The sequence below is a fragment of the Neofelis nebulosa genome, chromosome 1, assembly GCF_028018385.1.
Source record: "Neofelis nebulosa isolate mNeoNeb1 chromosome 1, mNeoNeb1.pri, whole genome shotgun sequence".
NCBI classification, from domain to species: Eukaryota; Metazoa; Chordata; class Mammalia; order Carnivora; family Felidae; genus Neofelis; species Neofelis nebulosa.
Window position 1 is genome coordinate 95110080 of NC_080782.1, and position 20347 is coordinate 95130426.

The 20347-nt window shown below is 39.6% G+C and overlaps 1 protein-coding gene across 5 annotated transcripts in view; it reads left to right on the top strand.

The window, feature by feature from the left end:
- Nucleotides 1-20347, top strand: part of ACOT12 (acyl-CoA thioesterase 12) — a 54933-nt gene that overhangs the window by 11511 nt on the left and 23075 nt on the right. For all 5 annotated transcript variants that reach the window (XM_058728292.1, XM_058728284.1, XM_058728276.1 and 2 more), the window contains exons 3-5: nucleotides 4339-4399; nucleotides 7933-8034; nucleotides 13975-14110. In XM_058728292.1, coding sequence (XP_058584275.1) covers nucleotides 4339-4399; nucleotides 7933-8034; nucleotides 13975-14110 — 299 coding nt within the window. The remainder of the gene's footprint in view (nucleotides 1-4338; nucleotides 4400-7932; nucleotides 8035-13974; nucleotides 14111-20347) is intronic.

Genomic DNA, 20347 nt, shown 5'->3' on the forward strand with positions numbered 1-20347 from the left:
TGAAGAAGATGTAAAGAAATGGAAAAACATTCCGTGTTCATGTGTCGGAAAAATAAATATTGTCAAAATGTCAATACTACCCAAAGCTATCTACACATTCAATGCAATCCCAATCAAAATTGCACCAGCATTCTTCTCGAAGCTACAACAAGAAATCCTAAAATTTGTATGGAACCACAAAAGACCCCGATAGCCAAAGTAATTTTGAAGAAGACCAAAGCAGGAGGCATCACAATCCCAGACTTTAGCCTTTACTACAAAGCTGTAATCATCAAGACAGCATGGTATTGGCACAAAAACAGACACATAGACCAATGGAATAGAATAGAAACCCCAGAACTAGACCCACAAAAGTGTGGCCAACTAATGTTTGACAAAGCAGGAAAGAATATCCAAAGGAAAAAAGACAGTCTCTTTAACAAATGGTGCTGGGAGAACTGGACAGCAACGTGCAGAAGGATGAAACTAGACCACTTTCTTATACCATTCACAAAAATAAACTCAAAATGGATAAAGGACCTGAATGTGAGACAGGAAACCATCAAAACCCTAGAGGAGAAAGCAGGAAAAGACCTCTCTGACCTCAGCCGCAGCAATTTCTTACTTGACACATCTCCAAAGGCAAGGGAATTAAAAACAAAAATGAACTATCGGGACCTCATGAAGATAAAAAGCTTCTGCACTGCCAAGGAAACAACCAACAAAACTAAAAGGCAACCAACGGAATGGGAAAAGATATTTGCAAATGACATATCAGACAAAGGGCTAGTATCCAAAATCTATAAAGAGCTCATCAAACTCCACACCCGAAAAACAAATAACCCAGTGAAGAAATGGGCAGAAAACATGAATAGACACTTCTCTAAAGAAGACATCCGGATGGCCAACAGGCACATGAAAAGATGCTCAACGTCGCTCCTCATCAGGGAAATACAAATCAAAACCACACTCAGATACCACCTCACGCCAGTCAGAGTGGCCAAAATGAACAAATCAGGAGATTATAGATGCTGCAGAGGATGTGGAGAAGCAGGAACCCTCTTGCACTGTTGGTGGGAATGCAAATTGGTGCAGCCACTCTGGAAAGCAGTGTGGAGGTTCCTCAGAAAATTAAAAATAGACCTACCCTATGACCCAGCAATAGCACTGCTAGGAATTTATCCAAGGGATACAGGAGTACTGGTACATAGGGGCACTTGTACCCCAATGTTTATAGCAGCACTCTCAACAATAGCCAAATTATGGAAAGAGCCTAAATGTCTATCAACTGATGAATGGATAAAGAAATTGTGGTTTATATACACAATGGAGTACTACGTGGCAATGAGAAAAAATGAAATATGGCCTTTTGTAGCAACGTGGATGGAACTGGAGAGTGTGATGCTAAGTGAAATAAGCCATACAGAGAAAGACAGATACCATATGGTTTCACTCTTATGTGGATCCTGAGAAACTTAACAGGAACCCATGGGGGAGGGGAAGGAAAAAACAAAAAACAAAAAAAAACAGGAGGTTAGAGTGGGAGAGAGCCAAAGCATAAGAGACTCTTAAAAACTGAGAACAAACTGAGGGTTGATGGGGGGTGGGAGGGAGGGGAGGGTGGGTGATGGGTGTTGAGGAGGGCACCTGTTGGAATGAGCACTGGGTGTTGTATGGAAACCAATTTGACAATAAATTTCATATTAAAAAAAAATTAAACAAAACCATGTATTTGTTTATAAACCATATCATATATTAATTAATTAATTAATTAAATTAAATTCTTCAGTATTTATTGCCTATACAAAAAATACTGCAATGGACTCAGTAAGATACATAAATATTTGATTATGGCACAATTTTGAAGTGGAGCGGTCACTCAGTCTGGTGAGAGTCAGACAAACACATAATCATCAGAATAGAAAGCATGCTAGGATGCAGCCCTTGGGTGAGATACAAACTCCGTTCTGTGGGGTAGTTTAAAAGGTGCACATTTTGATTAGAAAATCAATGAGAATTTTACCATAGAGGAGTAGCATTTGATGTGTGCCTTAACTGAGGCATAGACTTTTTTCTGGTGAATAGGAAAACGACTTCACACAATGAGGCACTTGTAAGAACCTAAGCACCAAGATGGGAAGGAGCAGAGAGAGTTCAGGAAGAGTCTGGTCTGCAGAGAGGTGATGCCCAGCAGTGGACTGGAGCTACATAACAGAAGACCTTGAATGCCATGCTATGAAATTGGTTTTATTTAGTTGAGATTTCAGTTATTCCATTCATTTGACATTCAATATTGGGAGATTGGTGTGGAGAACCAGGTTCTTGGAATTCTCCTACTTTTAAAGGCAGGACAGGTTCACAAAACAAGAAAAATGGCTTCTGCTCTGCCCGCCCCCCCCCCCCCAACTCCAAGTCTGAGAGACAGAGAAGCATAACATTTTAGTAGTTGATGAGTACAAAGTATCATAGTAGCTTTGGAGAGGGACTCTTAACTCTGCCTCGCACTATTACTGCAAATCTCTTCTAGAAACTTTACCAAACAGAGCTAGGAACTTTAAAAGGAACAAATATAAAGAAAAAAGAAAATTGATTTGGTTGCATATGCTGGATGTAAAGATTAAGTTAAATTGGAATGTGTGTGGAGGTTGTTAACACTAAGTCTAGTAGAGCCTCCATAACTATTAGTTGAATCTGTTGAGAGAATTTGGAAATATGGCTCTGAGTTTCAAGAATGATGTCCAGGCTAAAGATGGAGATTAGAGAATCATTTTAATAGAGATGACGGAATCATGGACAAGAACAAGGTCTTCTAAGAAGAGGGTGTAGTGAGAAGAGAATAGGATAAAGGACAGAAATTTAGGAGATGTTGACCCTGAAGGGATGGATTAAAGAAGAGAAACCAGTGAAGGAAGCTGAGATAGAGAAGAGAACACTGGTCTGGAATCCAAGGGAAGAGAAAGCCTCCTGAAGAAAGACATTAAAGAGGTGAGATGTTGGATTTAGCTTTTAGGAAATGACAGGGACCGAAAGTGAGATGTGGGAGGCAATAGCCAGGTTCAAGTGGCTGAGAAGTAAATGGGAAACGAAGCCCTCAAACCTCTGCACCTGGCAAAATCCTCATCTTTGAAGACCCATCTCAAACGTCACCTCTTCTGTGACTCCTTTCCCAGCTTTCTGAATTAGCTTCTTCTTATGGTTATCTTTGTAATACTCGATCTTTTCTTTTGAAAAATATCATGGCACTGAACCTCATCTGTTTACATCCTGGTGACCTAAGTGAAGACTGGTCTCCTTGAAGTCAGGAGCCTCATCTTGTTCATCACGGTATCCTGAAGTCTTAGCTTAATGCCAGGACTAGTTGTAAACATTTCTTAAACATTTCAGTAAACATTTCTTTTTCTTTCCCTGATTTGTGTAAGCTTTATTTTTTTTACAGAGGATTGACTCTAATTTTATTATTTTATTTTATTTTAAATCTGTGAGTTAGAAAAAGAAATGAATATTTTAGGAAGTTTGAATATGGAGAAGAAGAGAAAAAATTTGAAATAGAATCGGTTGGAGAGAAACGTTTTTAGAAAGAAGTAGCCTTGGACATTTTCATAGACTAGTAAGGAGAGTCAGGGAAGGGGCAGAGGATGAGGGTACAAAAGAGGAAAGAGCTGACTAAGCCAGCCATGGTGGCTGAGAAGAGGTAACAAGGGCACAGGTACAGAAAGAGGTTCTGAAAGAGATCTAACATTCTTCCTCTGAAACAGAAAAGTAAGGAGGATATAGTTCAAGTTTGAAAGTCATTGAGAAAAATTGAAGAGGATTGCATTAGGAAGACCCTTACCTTCTGCTAAGGTTAAAGGATCAGTGGTAACTGAAGGGACTGAACACAGAAGGTTTGGAACAACTTCAGACTATATGACCAGAATCCCTATAATCATGAAGAGTGAATGGAGGGTCCATGTAAACCTGGTGAAGTTGATCAGTTTGCATGTTTCTCCCTGTATTTGTTAACAGACATTTAAAAAAGAAATGTCATTTGTATAGGTTTGCTTGTCTATTTTAACTTCTCTTAAGGAAACAGCTGTGAGACACTCAAAGTATCCTTTGCAGATTGTGGAAGTCCTTTTGCACACCAACTTTGCAAAGGCCTCTTTCTGTTTGAATAGGAGGCAACCAACATATGTGTGGTTTACAATGACTGGCATCTGTTTGTAGAACTGTCTTTTTCTGTTATCATTAACCTGAAGTTTCATGCATAATCATTATCAGCATGATAAGGAGTGATTGCACATGCATTTAAGTGAATCTTTAGGTCTGAAATGAGCGGTACTAGGATTACTAAGGTCCCTCCCTCTTTTTTTTAACTAGAGTTGGACAAGTGATAACCATCAAAGCGAAAGTTACCAGAGCGTTCAGCACAAGCATGGAGGTAAGAGACCTCTTTTCTTACTTCTGCCTACTGGTGCTCTCTTTTCATTGTGTACAGAGGGCAGAGCAGGAGGCCTGGCATAATTTGGAGTTCATGAGGTTCTGAATTTCAGAAGGTGCTTGAACCTGGAGTCAGTGTCACAGGTAAATAATAAGGACCTTGAGTTTCCTCGTCAACTCTGCTACTAAAATTAAATGTGATGCGACACATTATTTTTATATAGAAGGATACATAGGAAGTAAACATATAAGGGAGAAGGGCACTCTCTTGGTTCTTTACAAGCCATGGGTCTTATTTCTTAATTATAGTGACTCTGCTTTTTCTCCATCTCTGCACCCTCTAGTGGAAACTAGCCCCATAATTAACTAGTTTTTGAAAGGTAGAGTAACTGAAGTGAGAAAGGAAGCTTAGATTTTTCTTCTTCACCCACTCGGTTTTATTTTCTTTACCATAGTTGTGAATGCAGCATTCTCAGGGGCTTTTGAATTTTCTGTTCTGATTGAACCAGTAGCAAAGGGTTTACTGGATCCCATTTTGCAACTTCTAGGTTGGTTTGTAGCAGTCCCTTTGATCTTTGGGCACAAAAGATATATAGGGACTTATATTTGTTTGTTAGGGCATAGCAGAATACCACAGACCAGATGGCTTAAACAACAGATATTTATTGTCTCACATCTCTAGAGGATAGACGTGCTAAATCAAGGAGTCTGTAGGGTTGATTCTTTCTGGGGGCTGTGTGAGAGAGTGTGTCCCAGTGTTTTCTTCTGGTGATTTGCCTTGGCTTCTGCCACATCATCCTGATCTCTGCCTTCATGTTCACATAGTGTTCTGAGGGTCTGTGTCCAAATCCCTCCTTTTTAGAAAGACATCAGTCACATTGGACTAGGAGACCACCCTACTCTGGTATGACCCCACCTTAACCAATTACATCTGAACCACCCTATTTCCAAAATAAGGTCACATTATAAGGTACTGGATTCAACCCATATTCCTATTCAACAGAACTATTTGACAGTAACCATACCTAATGGTGATGGTTTTACCCTGAGTTAGTCACTTTCTCCCAGTATCCCTATGAACAGAATACAAAACACTTGAAATCAGAAAGGAAATATTTGTGTTAAAAGTCAGCTCTGTCAGCAACGATCGTGATGGTACTTTCTCAGCCTCCCTACTACAGGCTAGCACTCTACCTTATATTCAGCCCAAACACGGATAACAGCTCCTTTTCTTTTATCCTTTTCCTCCTATTCCATGAGAAAAGGTAGAATTTCCAAAGGAAATTTGATTAAAAGCTAAGAAAAGAAAAACCGGTGAGTTTAAAAGCACAGATTTCTTTTTTAAAAGTTTATTTTTTTGAGAGAAAGAAAAAGAGCATGCACGCATGCTCGAGAGGTGGGTGAGGACCAGAGAGAGTGGGGCGGGGTTGGGGGGGAGTGCGGAGAAACCTAAGCAGGCTCCATGCTGCATGCTGTCAGCACACAGCCCAACAAGGGGCTCTGTCTCATGAACCGTGAGATCATGACCTGAGCCAACATGAAGAGTCGGACGCTTAGCTGACTAAGCCACCCAGGCACCCCTAAAAGCACAGATTTCTGATCCCAAAGAAAGTAAATCCTAGCCTTGACTAGGGCTAATTTAGTCCCTCTTCCAAGTTGAAGTCTTCTGTGGTCTCTGCATATGTTGTGTATTCAATAAGGTCTGGCTGTTGGGAACACCAGACTCTCAGTTCTGCATAAGTTCTCGGGACTGCTCATGTTACACTCCCCAGGAATCATTTTTGCCTCGGAAGGTTCTCATGTCTGGCCTTGTAAACGTCCACCTTGTAAACGTCAGACTGGTATCATCCCAAACACTTAACAGGACTATGTGCAGATTTTTGGAATTCTTTCCTTTTGTAGTTACATTTTTTTCTGGGAATGCCCACAAATCCCAGGAGCATTGGTCTTCTTGATTTCTGCCTCCACATTTCAGGAAGGTTCAGTTTCCCCTCCTTGGCCATAGTCTGGGACTTACCTTCTGGCTGAGAGCCCAGAAATTCAAGTGTTCCTCTTATCTGTTTCCCTCTTCTTAGTGGTGACATTTCTACATTGTCTGCTATCCTAGTGTGAAAATAGTTGGTTCAGTTTTCTGGTTGTTTTTGCAGGGTGTAATTCCAATCTGACCTACTTTTTCATGACACAAAGTGGAAGTCCCCCTTACGTATGTTTTTGAGACATTTGGCCGTCATACATAACTAAGTTAACTGTTCTAACAGAAGACAGTGTTTGGAACTCGTTTAAACTCTCCAGAATTGTGGGCTTGAGAATGGATGGTTTAAATTTGGTTAACCACTGTCGAGTTAACTTGAGTGTTACTGTGAAAATACTCACTTGCATTCGTAAGGTAAGTGATGTAAAATGAATTATGGATTATTGATTATTTTTGCACATGAGGTAGTTGGTGAAGATGTAGAAACAGCTGTTCTCTATAGTTAATAATACAGTGCTAAACTAAGAGGCCTGAGGTTGCCCATGAGTCCAAGAAGATAGTGTTACATATCAGGGATATGTGGGGCAAGTGTTTATTAGCCAAAATCTAACAACAGATTCCTGAGTTTACCAATACTTGTACAAAGTGAAATCCTCAGGACATAAGCTTCAGATCTTTTCCCATAAGGAAATCCATTCCCTTGTAGTGTCACCAAAAAGTGCCTCAGCCACCTTCTTGCTCTTCCTGAAAAACAAAATTTCTGAAAAAGGCAACAAAGCTACTGATAACATGATGCAGTTTGTCCATGTTAACTCAGTTATAAAAGCCAGAGACTGAAGATTAAAAAAAGTTATGGGGTATCTCCTTAATGGTCTACAAGGCATTAATTAGTATCTTGTTTTCAAAAGCACATATAGTAATAATGGGATTAGAAAATACTTGTCAGATAATGCCAGTTTTTAAAATTATAACATGAAACTGTAAATACAGTGTGATAATTTTATGTAAATACATACACACACATAAAATGGGAATAAAATTCACCTAAACATTAGTGATTATTAATATGGGTAATGGGATTACTAATAATATTTACTCTGGGTAATCAGATTCCATTTTTATCATTTATGTATTTTTATGTTTACCAAATTTTCCATGTCAAATATCTATTTTTCTAATAAGAAAAAAGTTTTTTTTAAGTTTATTTATTTTGAGAGAGAGAGACAAAGCATAAGCAGGAGACAGGCAGAGAAAGAAGGAGAGAGAGACTCACAAGCAGGCTCCGTGCTGTCAGCACATGAACCGTGAGATCATGACCTGAGCCCAGATCAAAAGTTGGACGCTCAACCAACTGAGCCACCCAGGTGCCCCAGAAAAAAAGTTATATTTTAATTTTATGGAACATCACTGAAAGAATAGTATTGCTTAAAAATAAATTAAAATGCTGATTTAATTCAAAAACAAAAGAACATTGAAATGCATGACTGAATTTTGATTGCTGTGATCTCATCTGTTTTCTGGATGGCTGAACGTTTCCTTATTTATTTTTCTTTTCATTTTAGATCAGCATCAAGGTGATAGTACAGGACATGCTCACTGGTATTGAGAAACTTGTTAGTGTGGCTTTCTCTACATTTGTAGCCAAACCAGTTGGAAAAGAAAAGGTAAATTTTCTGTGTGAAGAAGTATCTATGATGTAATTCAGGGACATAGTAATGATTGCATCAGAATTATTATGGAGAAAAAGACATTTCTTGTTACTGTGCAGTATGCTTTCCCAAGATTTTTTATCCATCAATATTTTTGTAAAATTTGTCCTTCTGTGGTAATACAGTGTTAAGCACCTTAGAGGAAGGGAGATGTAGTCAGTTTGTTAAAGAGGAAAAAAACACTGTGTTTTAAATGATCCAAAGTGCCTATCAGTTTCTCAAAAATAGTGTTTACTGGGTTAGTTCTTTTCTTTTATGGTTATATAACTCAAAATTGAGTTAAAATAATTTTTTTTTAAAAAAGCAAGAACAGTTTAGTCAGAACTTGCATATTATAGTCCAATCATTTGTTTATACCTGAAGGAAGAATGTCAAAGAGGCTGAACTATTGAAGTTTAGAAATAAGCTTCAGGGCATATGGAGTAAAAACAACCTTAAAATATATGCATTATTCTGATATGTGTATGTGTGCCCAGCAGGCCTACCTGGCTATGGGCCCAGAGCAGCTTGTCTATAGTCTGCTGGGGGTTTACTCATTGTTTCTTGGCTTTCATTTTTAGGATCAGGGGGAGGGTCCCCATTTAGTCTAAAGGTAATAATCCAATTTAGAATTAAATCTCTCACTGCAAGGATCACTTCAAACATGGGCATAGTAGCTTCTCCTAGTTCCATATTGAAGCAACAAGGGGTACTTCTTACTCTGCAAAAGTGTTCTTCAGCCTGCATCCAACTTTAGAGCCGGGACAAAGCCATATTTTCTCTGTACCCAACAGAGATGACAGTAGGGTAGTGCTCACCAGCAACTCCTTACTTGGGCCAACAGGCAAAGATATAGATGGATCTGACTCAGTCCATCCTGATGCCTGGGTGGCAGGTGTCCCTGAAGAATTTTGTGCACCACGGCACTTCCCCCAGTCTCTGTCCAATATTAGACATTCAACAAGACATATTCATATTGCCCAAGGGCATTCTATTTGAAACTGAAGTTCATATCAGCTAATACTGAAAATGCAGCTTTCTGGGCTATGTCTCAGACCTACTGAATTAGAATCACTAGTATAGGAACTTGGAATCTGTACTTTGACAAAGCATCCCAGGATCCTATGTTCACTAAAATCTAAGACATTGAGATAGGTCTTGCAAACCATTGTTTTTTTTCCCAGAGTCCCCCCAAATCTACAAACCCTGAGAATGAGAGACTATGGGGGTGATTGCAGATTTTCCATATCTGAGAAAAAGTGACAGAAAGGAGTCCACATCACCATCCCATCCTGTTCCTTCCACGGAGAAGAACACAAGGACTATTGTTTTTCCTCTCAAGCGTGAGACTTCTCATTTTGGCTTCAGGGACTCATGAAATAAGAATACTATAGTAACACTTCAGTTAAACCTGTCCTGAGCCTGAAGAAACTTTTTCTGAGAGCATTTCTGGGAAGTCAGATGCCTTATGGTCCTGCCATTATAAGTTGGCTCAGATAACCTTTATTGTAAAACAGCTTTCCCAAATGAATTATTTTCCAGTTAGTAATGTTCTTGTTCAGGGGCACATCACAAAGAGAGCCACAAAAAGTCAGCGGTTTGGTATGAACCAACAGGCCTACCTGCATCTCTATCCAAAGTGAGTTTGTTCCAGGATGAGACGGGCAATGGTTAACTAGGCTTATTAGTTAGTTCATCAGTTTCATAGGCCGGATCATTGAAGGACTCACAGAACACCACAGGGTATGCTCGGGCAGGGCCTTACTAAACTAGAAGAGGTTGTTTGTAGGAGAAAGAAAGCACTGGCGAACAGCAGAGAAGTTTAAGACTTCAGGCATAGCTCTTGGGGTTCTTTTCCTTTATTATTATTATTATTATTATTATTATTATTATTATTATTATTATTATTTGTTTTTCATCATGATAGGTGTACTCTTTAATCCCTATCCCTTATTTCACCCATCCACCCACCCAGCTCCCTTGGGTGGAATTCTCTGTAATTAAGTCTGTTTCTTGGTTTGTCTTTCTCTCTCTCTTTCTCCTTTGCTCATGTGTTCTGTTTCTTAAATTCCACATATGAGTGAGATCATATGGCATCTGTCTTTTCTCTGACTGACTTACTTTGCTTAGCATAATACACTCTATATCCATCCACATAGTTGTAGGTGGCAAGATTTCATTCTTTTTGATGGCTGAATAATAGTCTATTGTATATGTATATACCACATCTTCTTCATCCATTCATCTATCAGTGAACACTTAGAATGCTTCCATAGTTTGGTTATTGTAAATAATGCTGCTATAAACATAGGGATGCTTGTATCCCTCTGTATTAGTGTTTCTGTATTTTGGTAATAAATACCCAGTAATGCTATTACTGGATCCTAGGGTAGTTTTATTTTTAATTTTTTGAGGAACCCCCTCTACTATTTTCCACAGTGGCTGCACCAGTTTGCATTCCCACCAGCAGTGCACAAGGTTTCCTTTTTCTCCACATCCTCTCCCAACACCTATTGTTTTTTGTGTTGTTGATATTAGCCATTCTGACAGGTGTGAAGTGATATCTCATTGTAGTTTTGATTTGCATTTCCCTAATGATGAGTGATGTTGACTATCTTTTCATTTGTCTGTTGGCCATCTGTATATCTTCTTTGGATAAATGTCTGTTTATGTCTTCTGTCCCTTTTTTATTGGATTATTTGTTTTTGGATGCTGAGTTGTATCAGTTCTTTATATATTTTGGATACGAATCCTTTATCAGGTATCTAATTTGCAAATATCTTCTCCCATTCAGTAGGTAGCCTTTTAGTTTTGTTGTTTTCTTTATTGTGCGGAAACTTTTTATTTTGATACAGTCCCAATAGCTTATTTTTGTTTTTATTTCCCTTGCCTCAGGAGACATATCTAGAAAAATGTTGCTATAGCCAATGTCAAAGAAATTACTGCCTGTGCTCTCTTTAAGGATTTTTTTTTTTAATTTTTTTTCAACGTTTTTTATTTATTTTTGGGACAGAGAGAGACAGAGCATGAATGGGGGAGGGGCAGAGAGAGAGGGAGACACAGAATCGGAAACAGTCTCCAGGCTCCGAGCCATCAGCCCAGAGCCTGACGCGGGGCTCGAACTCACGGACCGCGAGATCGTGAAGGATTTTTATGGTTTCAGGTCTTACATTTAGGCCTTTAATCCATTTACAGTTTATTTTTGTATATGGTGAAAGAAAGGGGTCCAGTTTCATTGTTTTGCATGTGTCTATCCAATTTTCCCAACACCATTTGTTGAAGACACTGTCTTTTTTTTCCATTGTATATTCATTCCTTCTTTGTTAAAGCTTAATTGACCATGTATTTGTGGGTTTATTTCTGAGTTTTCTGTTCTTTGCATGATCTTGAATTTCTTTCATCAGTGTTTTACAATTTTAGGAGTACAGGTTTTTCACCTCTTTGGTTAAGTTTTTTGATAGCTGTTTTATTGTTTGGAGTGCATTTGTAAATAGGATTGTTTTCTTAATTCCATTCTCTGCTGCTTTATCATTAGTGTATAGGAATGCAACAGATTTCTATACATTGTACACTGCAACTTTACTGAATTCATTTTTCAGTTCTAGTAATTTTTGGGTGGAGTTAAGATTTTATATATATAGTATCATTTCATCTACAAATAGTGAGAGTTTCACTTCTTCCTTACCAATTCAGATACCTTTTATTTCTTTTTGTTGTCTGATTGTTGTGGGTAGGACTTCCAGTACCATGTTGAATAGAAGTGGTGAGAGTGGACATCCTGGTCTTATTCCTGACCTTAGGGGGAAGCTCTCTGTTTTTCACTCTCACAGTCCTTTTCAGTTATACAAAATATGCTTCATCTGGATGAAGATTGGAGAGCCAAGGCACAAGTTTACTAGGTGGACTTTTACACCCTGCTGGTCACGTAACTAAAACAAGGTTGTATAGAGCTAAACCAGTGTAAGTTATCAAGTCTCTATATTCCTAAACAAATTAGACAAGGTACTCCAGGGGAATCTTAGACTTGAAAGCAGCATATTATGAATCCCTTAGCTGTTTTGTAGTCTTGGCTAAGGGTCAGTGCCAGCCTTTAGGTGTCCTGGAAACAAGCATGGAATTATTCCCATCCAGCTGCAGGGTGACTTTTTCATGCACGCAGGTTAGCAGACAGGCTTTTCTGGCAGAGCTTGAGCCCTTCGTTCTGCTGCACCATAGTTCCAGATTTCTGGAGGTCAATTAAAGCTTTGTTCTGACCTACTGATTCTTTCAATTTGCTTATTAGACAGTGTTTTCACTGTGTGATGAAATTTCCAAATTAGAAATCTCTCTCAGTACATGATACCTTTCTCGAGTACATCTTTATTCCCTTCCTTTGAGATTTTAATTTTGCAAAAAGTAGAAAACATTTCATAGTAAGAATTCAGCGGATTCAAAGTTCCTCTCCTCATTCATTAATTTGAAGAATTTTTTATTCTGTAGGCCTGTTGAAAATTTTAAAAAACAGGGAAAATTAATATTTGGAAAACTCTTTAAAGCATATATTATATGAAGAAATAATTATGCCTATATTGACTTTTTTAGTTTAAAGATATTTTAAGAAAAAAACTTAGTCAAATAATATGTGTGAAAACACCCAGGAATGGTCTATTTAAAAAATTTTTTTAACTTTGTTAACATTTTATTTATTTTTTGAGACACAGAGACAGAGCACAAGCAGGGGAGGGGCAGAGAGAGAGAGGGAGACACAGAATCCAAAGCAGGCTCCAGGCTCTGAACTGTCAGCACAGAGCTCAACACAGGGCTTGAATCCACGAACTGCGAGATCATGACCTGAGCCCAAGTCGGGCGCTTAACCGACTGAGCCACCCAGGAGCCCTCACGCATCATTGTTCTAATAGCAAAATATTGAAAACAATATAAATGTTCACACAGATGATTTTATAACAAAATAAGAAACGTTCATGATATTTAACCTTATAAATGCAATTTTCTAAAAACCTCCTGGTTATACCATACTGCCCCTGGGAGAATCAGAGTCTTATTTGGATAACTTCAGTCCCTCACACACTATAGGAAAACTGGGATGGCAAGGTCATGGTGAGAACAACCATCCTAACTATCTTGCTATTGATTCAGGAGATGAGCACCCCTGTATCTAGAGACTGGGAAAGGGCTGTCACTGGAATGACTGTTTGATTATGGCAGAGGAAGTGGCATCCCTCTGGACTCAGAGAAAAACTAAAATGTACATAAAAAATACACTGTAAGGGCACTTCATAATGACAACTATGATATAACAAGACTAGATCTTTCTACTGAAGAAAGAGATGTACACATAATGTATTTAAAGAAGATAATTACTGGTGGCTCAGTCAGTTAAACATCTGACTTCAGCTCAGGTCATGATCTCACAGTCAGTGAGTTCAAGCCCTGCATCGGGCTCTGTGCTGGCAGTTCAGAGCCTGGAGCCTGCTTTGGATTCTGTGTCTGCCTCTCTCTCTGCCCTCCCCTGCTCATGCACTGTCTGTCTGTCTGTCTGTCTGTCTGTCTCTCTCTCTCTCTCTCAAAAATAAATATTTAAAAAAATTTTTTTTAAGTTTATTTATTTATTTTTGAAAGAGAGAGAGTGAGCTCAAGCCGGAGAGGAGTAGAGAGAAAGGGAGAGAAAGAATCCCAAGCAGGCTCACTGTCAGCACAGAGCTCAACACAGGTGCCAATCCCACAACCATGAGATCATGACCTGACCTGATATCAAAAGTCAGATGCTTCATGGACTGAGCCATCCAGGTGCCCCCAGAAATACTCTATTTACTTGGAGTTAGAAAACAATGTAACATATCATTGGTTTTGCAAAATCCATGCTGTGCTTTTATAATTTAACAAGGCAATGAAAGATAAATGTTTTTCTTTCTCTAGATTCATTTAAAACCAGTCACACTTCTGACTGAGCAAGATCATGTGGAACATAATCTGGCTTCAGAGAGAAGGAAAGTTCGATTACATCATGAAGATACCTTTAAAAACTTGATGAAAGAAAATAACGAGTTTGATGGTCAGTAAATCTACTTATGGGAACTTTAATTATATGACTGTGACAAGCAGAGGGGTCCTTTCTTAGAGTACATTTATTTTCACCTTGTTATTACAGTTCAGCCCTGGCAATGGTAGGTGTCTTCCCCAACAAACTCAGTGGCTGGAGAAGGAAGGGCCTGGCCAATTCAAAATATAACTGCAGCTATCTAAGACCTCTTTAAATTGGAGGATCTACAGGGGAGGAGAGAGGAAAAGAAGGGTCACAGGGACCAGGCAGTCCTTATTGGTAAGTATGCACTCAGTAGTGACCAAAGAATGAAGGAACAACAGCACAGGGATATGTCCATCTGGTGCTTCACAGTTTACTAAGCAGGCTCTCTTTCATTACTTCATATGAATTGCTTATAATACCAACACAGGAGAAAACTGAAAGTGAGCCATGATGAGCCTTGCTAAAGATCACAGGAGCTATGAATGGAAGCGATAAGATTCTATTTCTGTTTCCTGGCTCTTCCCCCAGTAGCACTGTTTGATTAGCCAGAGTGTCTTAGTTCTCTGGCTGTGAACCCCCAGGCTCTTGGAGGCCTCATGGGGCCAGAATGGCATGGAAAAGAGGGCCACTTTGCCCCTCCCCTGCCCTTCCTTTACTTCTGACCCCATCTCCTTCAGCCCCAGGGGAGATGACCTTTCAGGGAGAGCAAAGTGGTGAAGGGGAGGAAGTGGAGTGGTCTAGCTTGAGCCACTCTGTTCCCAGTGGTGAGACAGGAAGTTCCCAGAAGATTCAACTTTCCTGGGCTCCAAGGCAGCTACTAGTAGAAGAGGAAGGAAAGGATCAGAATGAGAATATTAGAAGAGAGGAAGGAAGAAGAGGAGACACAGAGGCCAGAGGAGAGAGGAAAGGCAGAAGCAGGGGTGACCTGTGTGTGTGGGCTTTATTCTGCCCTGCATGACATCATCATGGCCTGGGGACAACCTTACAGAGGACCTTTTGGTTGGAAAAAAGTTTTTCAAAGGCCTCTATTGCAGACCTTTTAAAAGACAATGCCCGTTACCAAGCTACTTTTTTAAAATTTATTTATTTTGAGAGAGATACTGTGTGCTCATGGGAGCTAATGGGGGAAGGGGAGAAAGGGAGAGAGAGAATCCCAAGCAGGCTTTGTGCTGTCAGCCCAATGTGGGGCTCAAACTCATGAAGCATGAGATCATGACCTGAGCCCAAATCAAGAGTCCCGACGCTTAACTGACTGAGCCACCCGGGAGCCCTACAAAGCTACTTTAGAAGAAATGAAGACTTCATCATTAAATTACTATGCTGAGGGGCGCCTGGGTGGCGCAGTCGGTTAAGCGTCCGACTTCAGCCAGGTCACGATCTCGCGGTCCGTGAGTTCGAGCCCCGCGTCAGGCTCTGGGCTGATGGCTTGGAGCCTGGAGCCTGTTTCCGATTCTGTGTCTCCCTCTCTCTCTGCCCCTCCCCCGTTCATGCTCTGTCTCTCTCTGTCCCAAAAATAAATAAATTACTATGCTGAGAAGAGTCCATCCTTTTGTAAAGATGGTCTCTGTACCAAAATATATTTTAAATGCATTTTTGCTAAAGTAATAAAGTGGCCGAACCACGTGAACAAGGGCAAACTACAAAGAAAATTCAAGGTAGAAGGAGGCAGTACATGAAAAGATAGGACTGTATCATGGAGGCTCTCCTAGGTCAAGTTAAGAGGCTTAAACTTTATTCTCTCCTTAAAGAGAGCTGATACAGATTTGGGCACACTTGTTGCATGATTAGGCTGGCATTTAATATGGTCATTCTGTGTAGAGGAGAAGAGACTATATGCAGGGAGACTAGGCAAAGGATGAGGAGTGGCTACTCCAGGCAGTGGTAGTATAGAAAGGAGGAGAAAAGTCCAAAACTATACAAGGGGTAAAATCAGTAGAATAGGGTCACTGATGGGGAGATGGGTGAGGAAGAAGAAGTTCAGGAAAACTCTCAGGTTTCTGGTGTGAGCAACTAGCTAATTAATGGTAGTATCTTGAACTGAGGTCATGCATATGAGGGGCAGGAGAGGGGCAGTTTTGATGAGGTGGATGATGAGTTCAGTTTAGTCTCATGTGCTTGTGGAACAACCAAAAGGACAAAACCAGGCTGGGGAGATTTAGTTTGAGACACAGCAGCTTACAGATGGCAATTCAAATGAAGCCAGTACCTACAGTCACTCAGGGAGGGCTCATAGGGGCAAGAGGGTGGTGGGCCAAGAGTGGAACCTGCAGAACATGGCCATAAGAGATGATCAGAGGAGGAGGATGGATCTACAAAGAAGACCTAGAGGGACTAGTGGGAGGGATGCAGCGAGAACCAGAGAGACTAGCATCATAAGTCAAGGGAGTAGAGTTACATGAAGAAATGAGTGGTCAACTGTGTTCCAGGAAGTGAGAAATAAAAACTGTCCACTGAATTGGGAATAGAAAAGTCATTCTCACATGCTACAGCCATTCAAATGTAGAGGTAAAATGATTTCAATTGACTTCAGTTTCAGTGTGTTAGGAAGTTGAGCAAGATCTCCTCTATGGGTCTGGTTCAGTTTAGAATTATAGATTTTGAAGGGGTGCCTGGGTGGCTCAGTTGATTGAGTGTCCAACTCTTGATTTCACCTCAGGTCATGATCCCAGAAGTGCCACATCAGGCTATGTGCTGAGCGTGGAGCCTGCTTAGGATCCATTCTCTCTCTCTTTCCCTCTCTCCCTCTCTCCCCCTGTCCCTCTGTCCCTCTCTTCATCTCTCTCTCTCTCTCCTCCTCTATCTTTCCTTTTCTCCCTCTTTCCCTCTCTACCTCTCTCCCTCAGCCCTCTCCCCAGCTTACACTATCTCTTTCTCTCTTTAAAGTAAAAAAATACTTCAGAATTATAGATTTTTAGAAGTCTGTTTCTATCATGTTTCCTCTAATCTGCTGTGAAAGTGGATTATTCTACATTCCTTTGTACAATACAACTTTTAACTTAATTTTGTTGATTTTATCTTTTTAGAAATTTTACAAGCTTTCATGCCACCGAAGCAACCATAGAACCTAAAAGCAATTTCTCGTAATGTCAGAGCCAGACCCCAGAACTTTAAGTTGCCCTTGAGTGCGTGTTTTGTCCACCTGCTGCCCAGTGTATCTGATAGGGTTTGTCTTGAACTGGACAATACCTTCTGAAGGAAGACAGCTAGATCATCTCTGTTATTGAACAGTGTTTTTAGAAAACCCAGGGTTCTAACATTGATAGTAATATCAGAACTAATTGGAATCTCTTTTAAGATTTTGTGTGATTGAAATTCATATCATTGGAACAGTGAGAAATTTTAGTTAAAATCATATGCTTTCAGAAGAAAAGGGAAACAGATGAGATTAGATTACATAAAAGCAGGACTTCTTTGGAGTGTGTTCTTGTATCACTGAGTCACTGTTTGGAGGCTTGGTATATAGGAAAAGACTTCATATTTGGAGCATTAAATTATTTTTTTAGTGAGAAATCAAATCTTTATGAGCATTATCCTGTGTTAATTCTTTCTGGTTGTGAGAAGGAAAACAACAGTTAAAATGACCTCAATTCAGGTTAAAGTTCCTGACCTGAAATTGTAGAATGAATGCAAAATTGTCCAAACAGAATGATGACACAATACTTAACGAACATCCAAAGTACAAGTATTGTAATTGACCTCTGGACAGGTATGGTCTTATTTGGAAGTCTGTAGAAAGGGTGAGGTTTGTTTACCATACTTGAGTACACAGACAGAACTGTGACCTAACTTGGTCTCTGAGCCTAGGAGAGCTATATTTCTCCAATGATTGGCAGTTACCTGTAAATAAGCATGCTTCTATGCTGAGGTCACCTGTACTCAGTATATTTTTGCATCCATGTCGTAGGTCACCTGTATTCAGTATATTTCTGCATACATGCTTATGCATACATGACCTGCCCTAGTACCCACCTTTTTGTATCCCAGTGTATGCCATGTATGTCTTTATAAGAATCAAGTAGCTTTGTCTTTAAAGTTATCACTCAGAAAAGAAGGAATTGCCTTACATTTGTGTCTTTACAATGTTTTCCATAATATATTGCCTACTCAATTTTTTATTTTATTATTTTAAATTATTTAAAAATAGGTAGCACATGGGGCGCCTGGGTGACGCAGTCGGTTAAGCGTCCGACTTCAGCCAGGTCACGATCTCGCGGTCCGTGAGTTCGAGCCCCGCGTCAGGCTCTGGGCTGATGGCTCGGAGCCTGGAGCCTGTTTCAGATTCTGTGTCTCCCTCTCTCTCTGCCCCTGCCCCGTTCATGCTTTGTCTCTCTCTGTCCCAAAAATAAATAAAAAACGTTGAAAAAAAAAAAATAGGTAGCACACATGCACAGGGTGAAAGTTCAAAAGGTATGAGGGCATTCAGTTAAAAGATAAGACTTCCAGAGCGCTTTGGTGGCTCAGTTGGTTGAGTGTCCAATTTTGATTTTGGCTCAGGTCATGATCTCATGGTCATGGTATTGAGCCCTGCATTAGACTCTGCACTGATGATGTGGAGCCTGCTTGGGATTTTCTGTCTCCCTCTCTCTCTGCTCCTCCCCAATGCACACACATGTGCATGCTCTCTCTCAAAATAAATATTTTTTTTAAAAAAAAGCTATGACTTCCTGCCATCAGTATCTCCCAGTTAACCAGTTCCTATCTTGAAAGACAACCAATATTACACACACACACACACACACACACACACACACACAAACACACACTTAGAGCACAATATTCAAATAGCTATGTACTTTTCTTTTTTTTCATTTAACAGTGCATTTTAGAGGTAGTTTATATTTATTTTCAACAAAAAAGCAAGAGATATTAACCTAAAAAAATCAGTACAGTTTTAGGTATTAATAGGACATCATCTGACAATGTCAGTAATGGCAAAAAAAGAAAAAAGAAGTTGAAAGATTCAAGATTTCATGTGTGTTTAAATATCACTTTAGGAAGCAGTCCAATTCTGATTACAGCAATATGGTGGATTTGGTGTCTAGAACAAGCTAAAATTTCTGGATAAAATATTTACAAACATCTTTGCAAACACATCTCAGCAGGAAGAAGAATAAGAGAAAATCTTGAAGTCTGGCCATAATTGGAAAACACAAATTTGCTTGGGACTCTGTAGATACTAGAAGACCTAGAACTTGTGTTTTAATGGGCCTGCATAGGCTCAGGAAACAAAGCCAGTGGCCCATGATGGGTGGAAGGTTGAATCAGGGAACCTTAAATGGAGCTGCAAACCTAAAAAAATGATACTTTCAGTGAGTCAGTTGAAAAAAATCCTAATCCTCAATGAGCTTTGGTAGGGGTGCTTTCCTATCTCATTGAGACCTTAACCCTAGGTAAAACGGGTGGGGTTGGGGATGGGGGGACCTGTTTTCCTTTGAGAATTCAATCACAAGTACATTCTTAGGTAGATTTGGTATCAGAATCCACATCACTTGTTTGTACTGAAACAGACCAAGAGAAATTTATTATGAAGTGGCACTGTGTTACAGTACCCCCAGGTGACTGGCAGCCACAAATGCAAACCTCTGGAGACATAACTTTAAGCCCCACTCTAAAGAATTCCCACAGATACAGATCCAAGGCATATGAACTCCTAGTCAAAAGTCCTGAAAAATAAAAATAAATAAGTCACCAAAATCTAGAGGAATCACCTTCTGAAGGTGCTTTGGGGAGGTGGGCCCCCTTTGAGGAAGCCTACAAAGACGACAATTACTGCATTTATCACATAAAGAATGTTGAAGTAAAAACGTTAATATATTTTAAAGAAATAGAATCAAAAGTATTATCCAGGAATTAAAAAAATTACCTAGAAGGTTTGACAAAGAAAGAGAATTTCTGTACAAAAATATATATAATAATTTAAAACTGAACGAATGAATTAAACAGCAGATAAGACAGTAACTGGAAGATAGATCTGAAGGAGTCACCTAGAATGCAGATGGATGGGCAAAGAATTGGGAAATATATGAAAGATTTGGAGACATAGAGAAAGGAGTAAGAAGTCTAATATGCATCTAATCAGAGTTCCAGAAAGAAAGGATAGAAGAATGGGAGAAAAATAGCATTTGAAGCAAATGACATGGACATTTTATTCAGAGGTAACAAGAAAGTTTGGTATCCATATGAAAAGATGATGGACCACATTAATCAGGGAAATCCAAATTATAACCAATATAAGATATTTCACACCCACAAAACTGGAAAAAT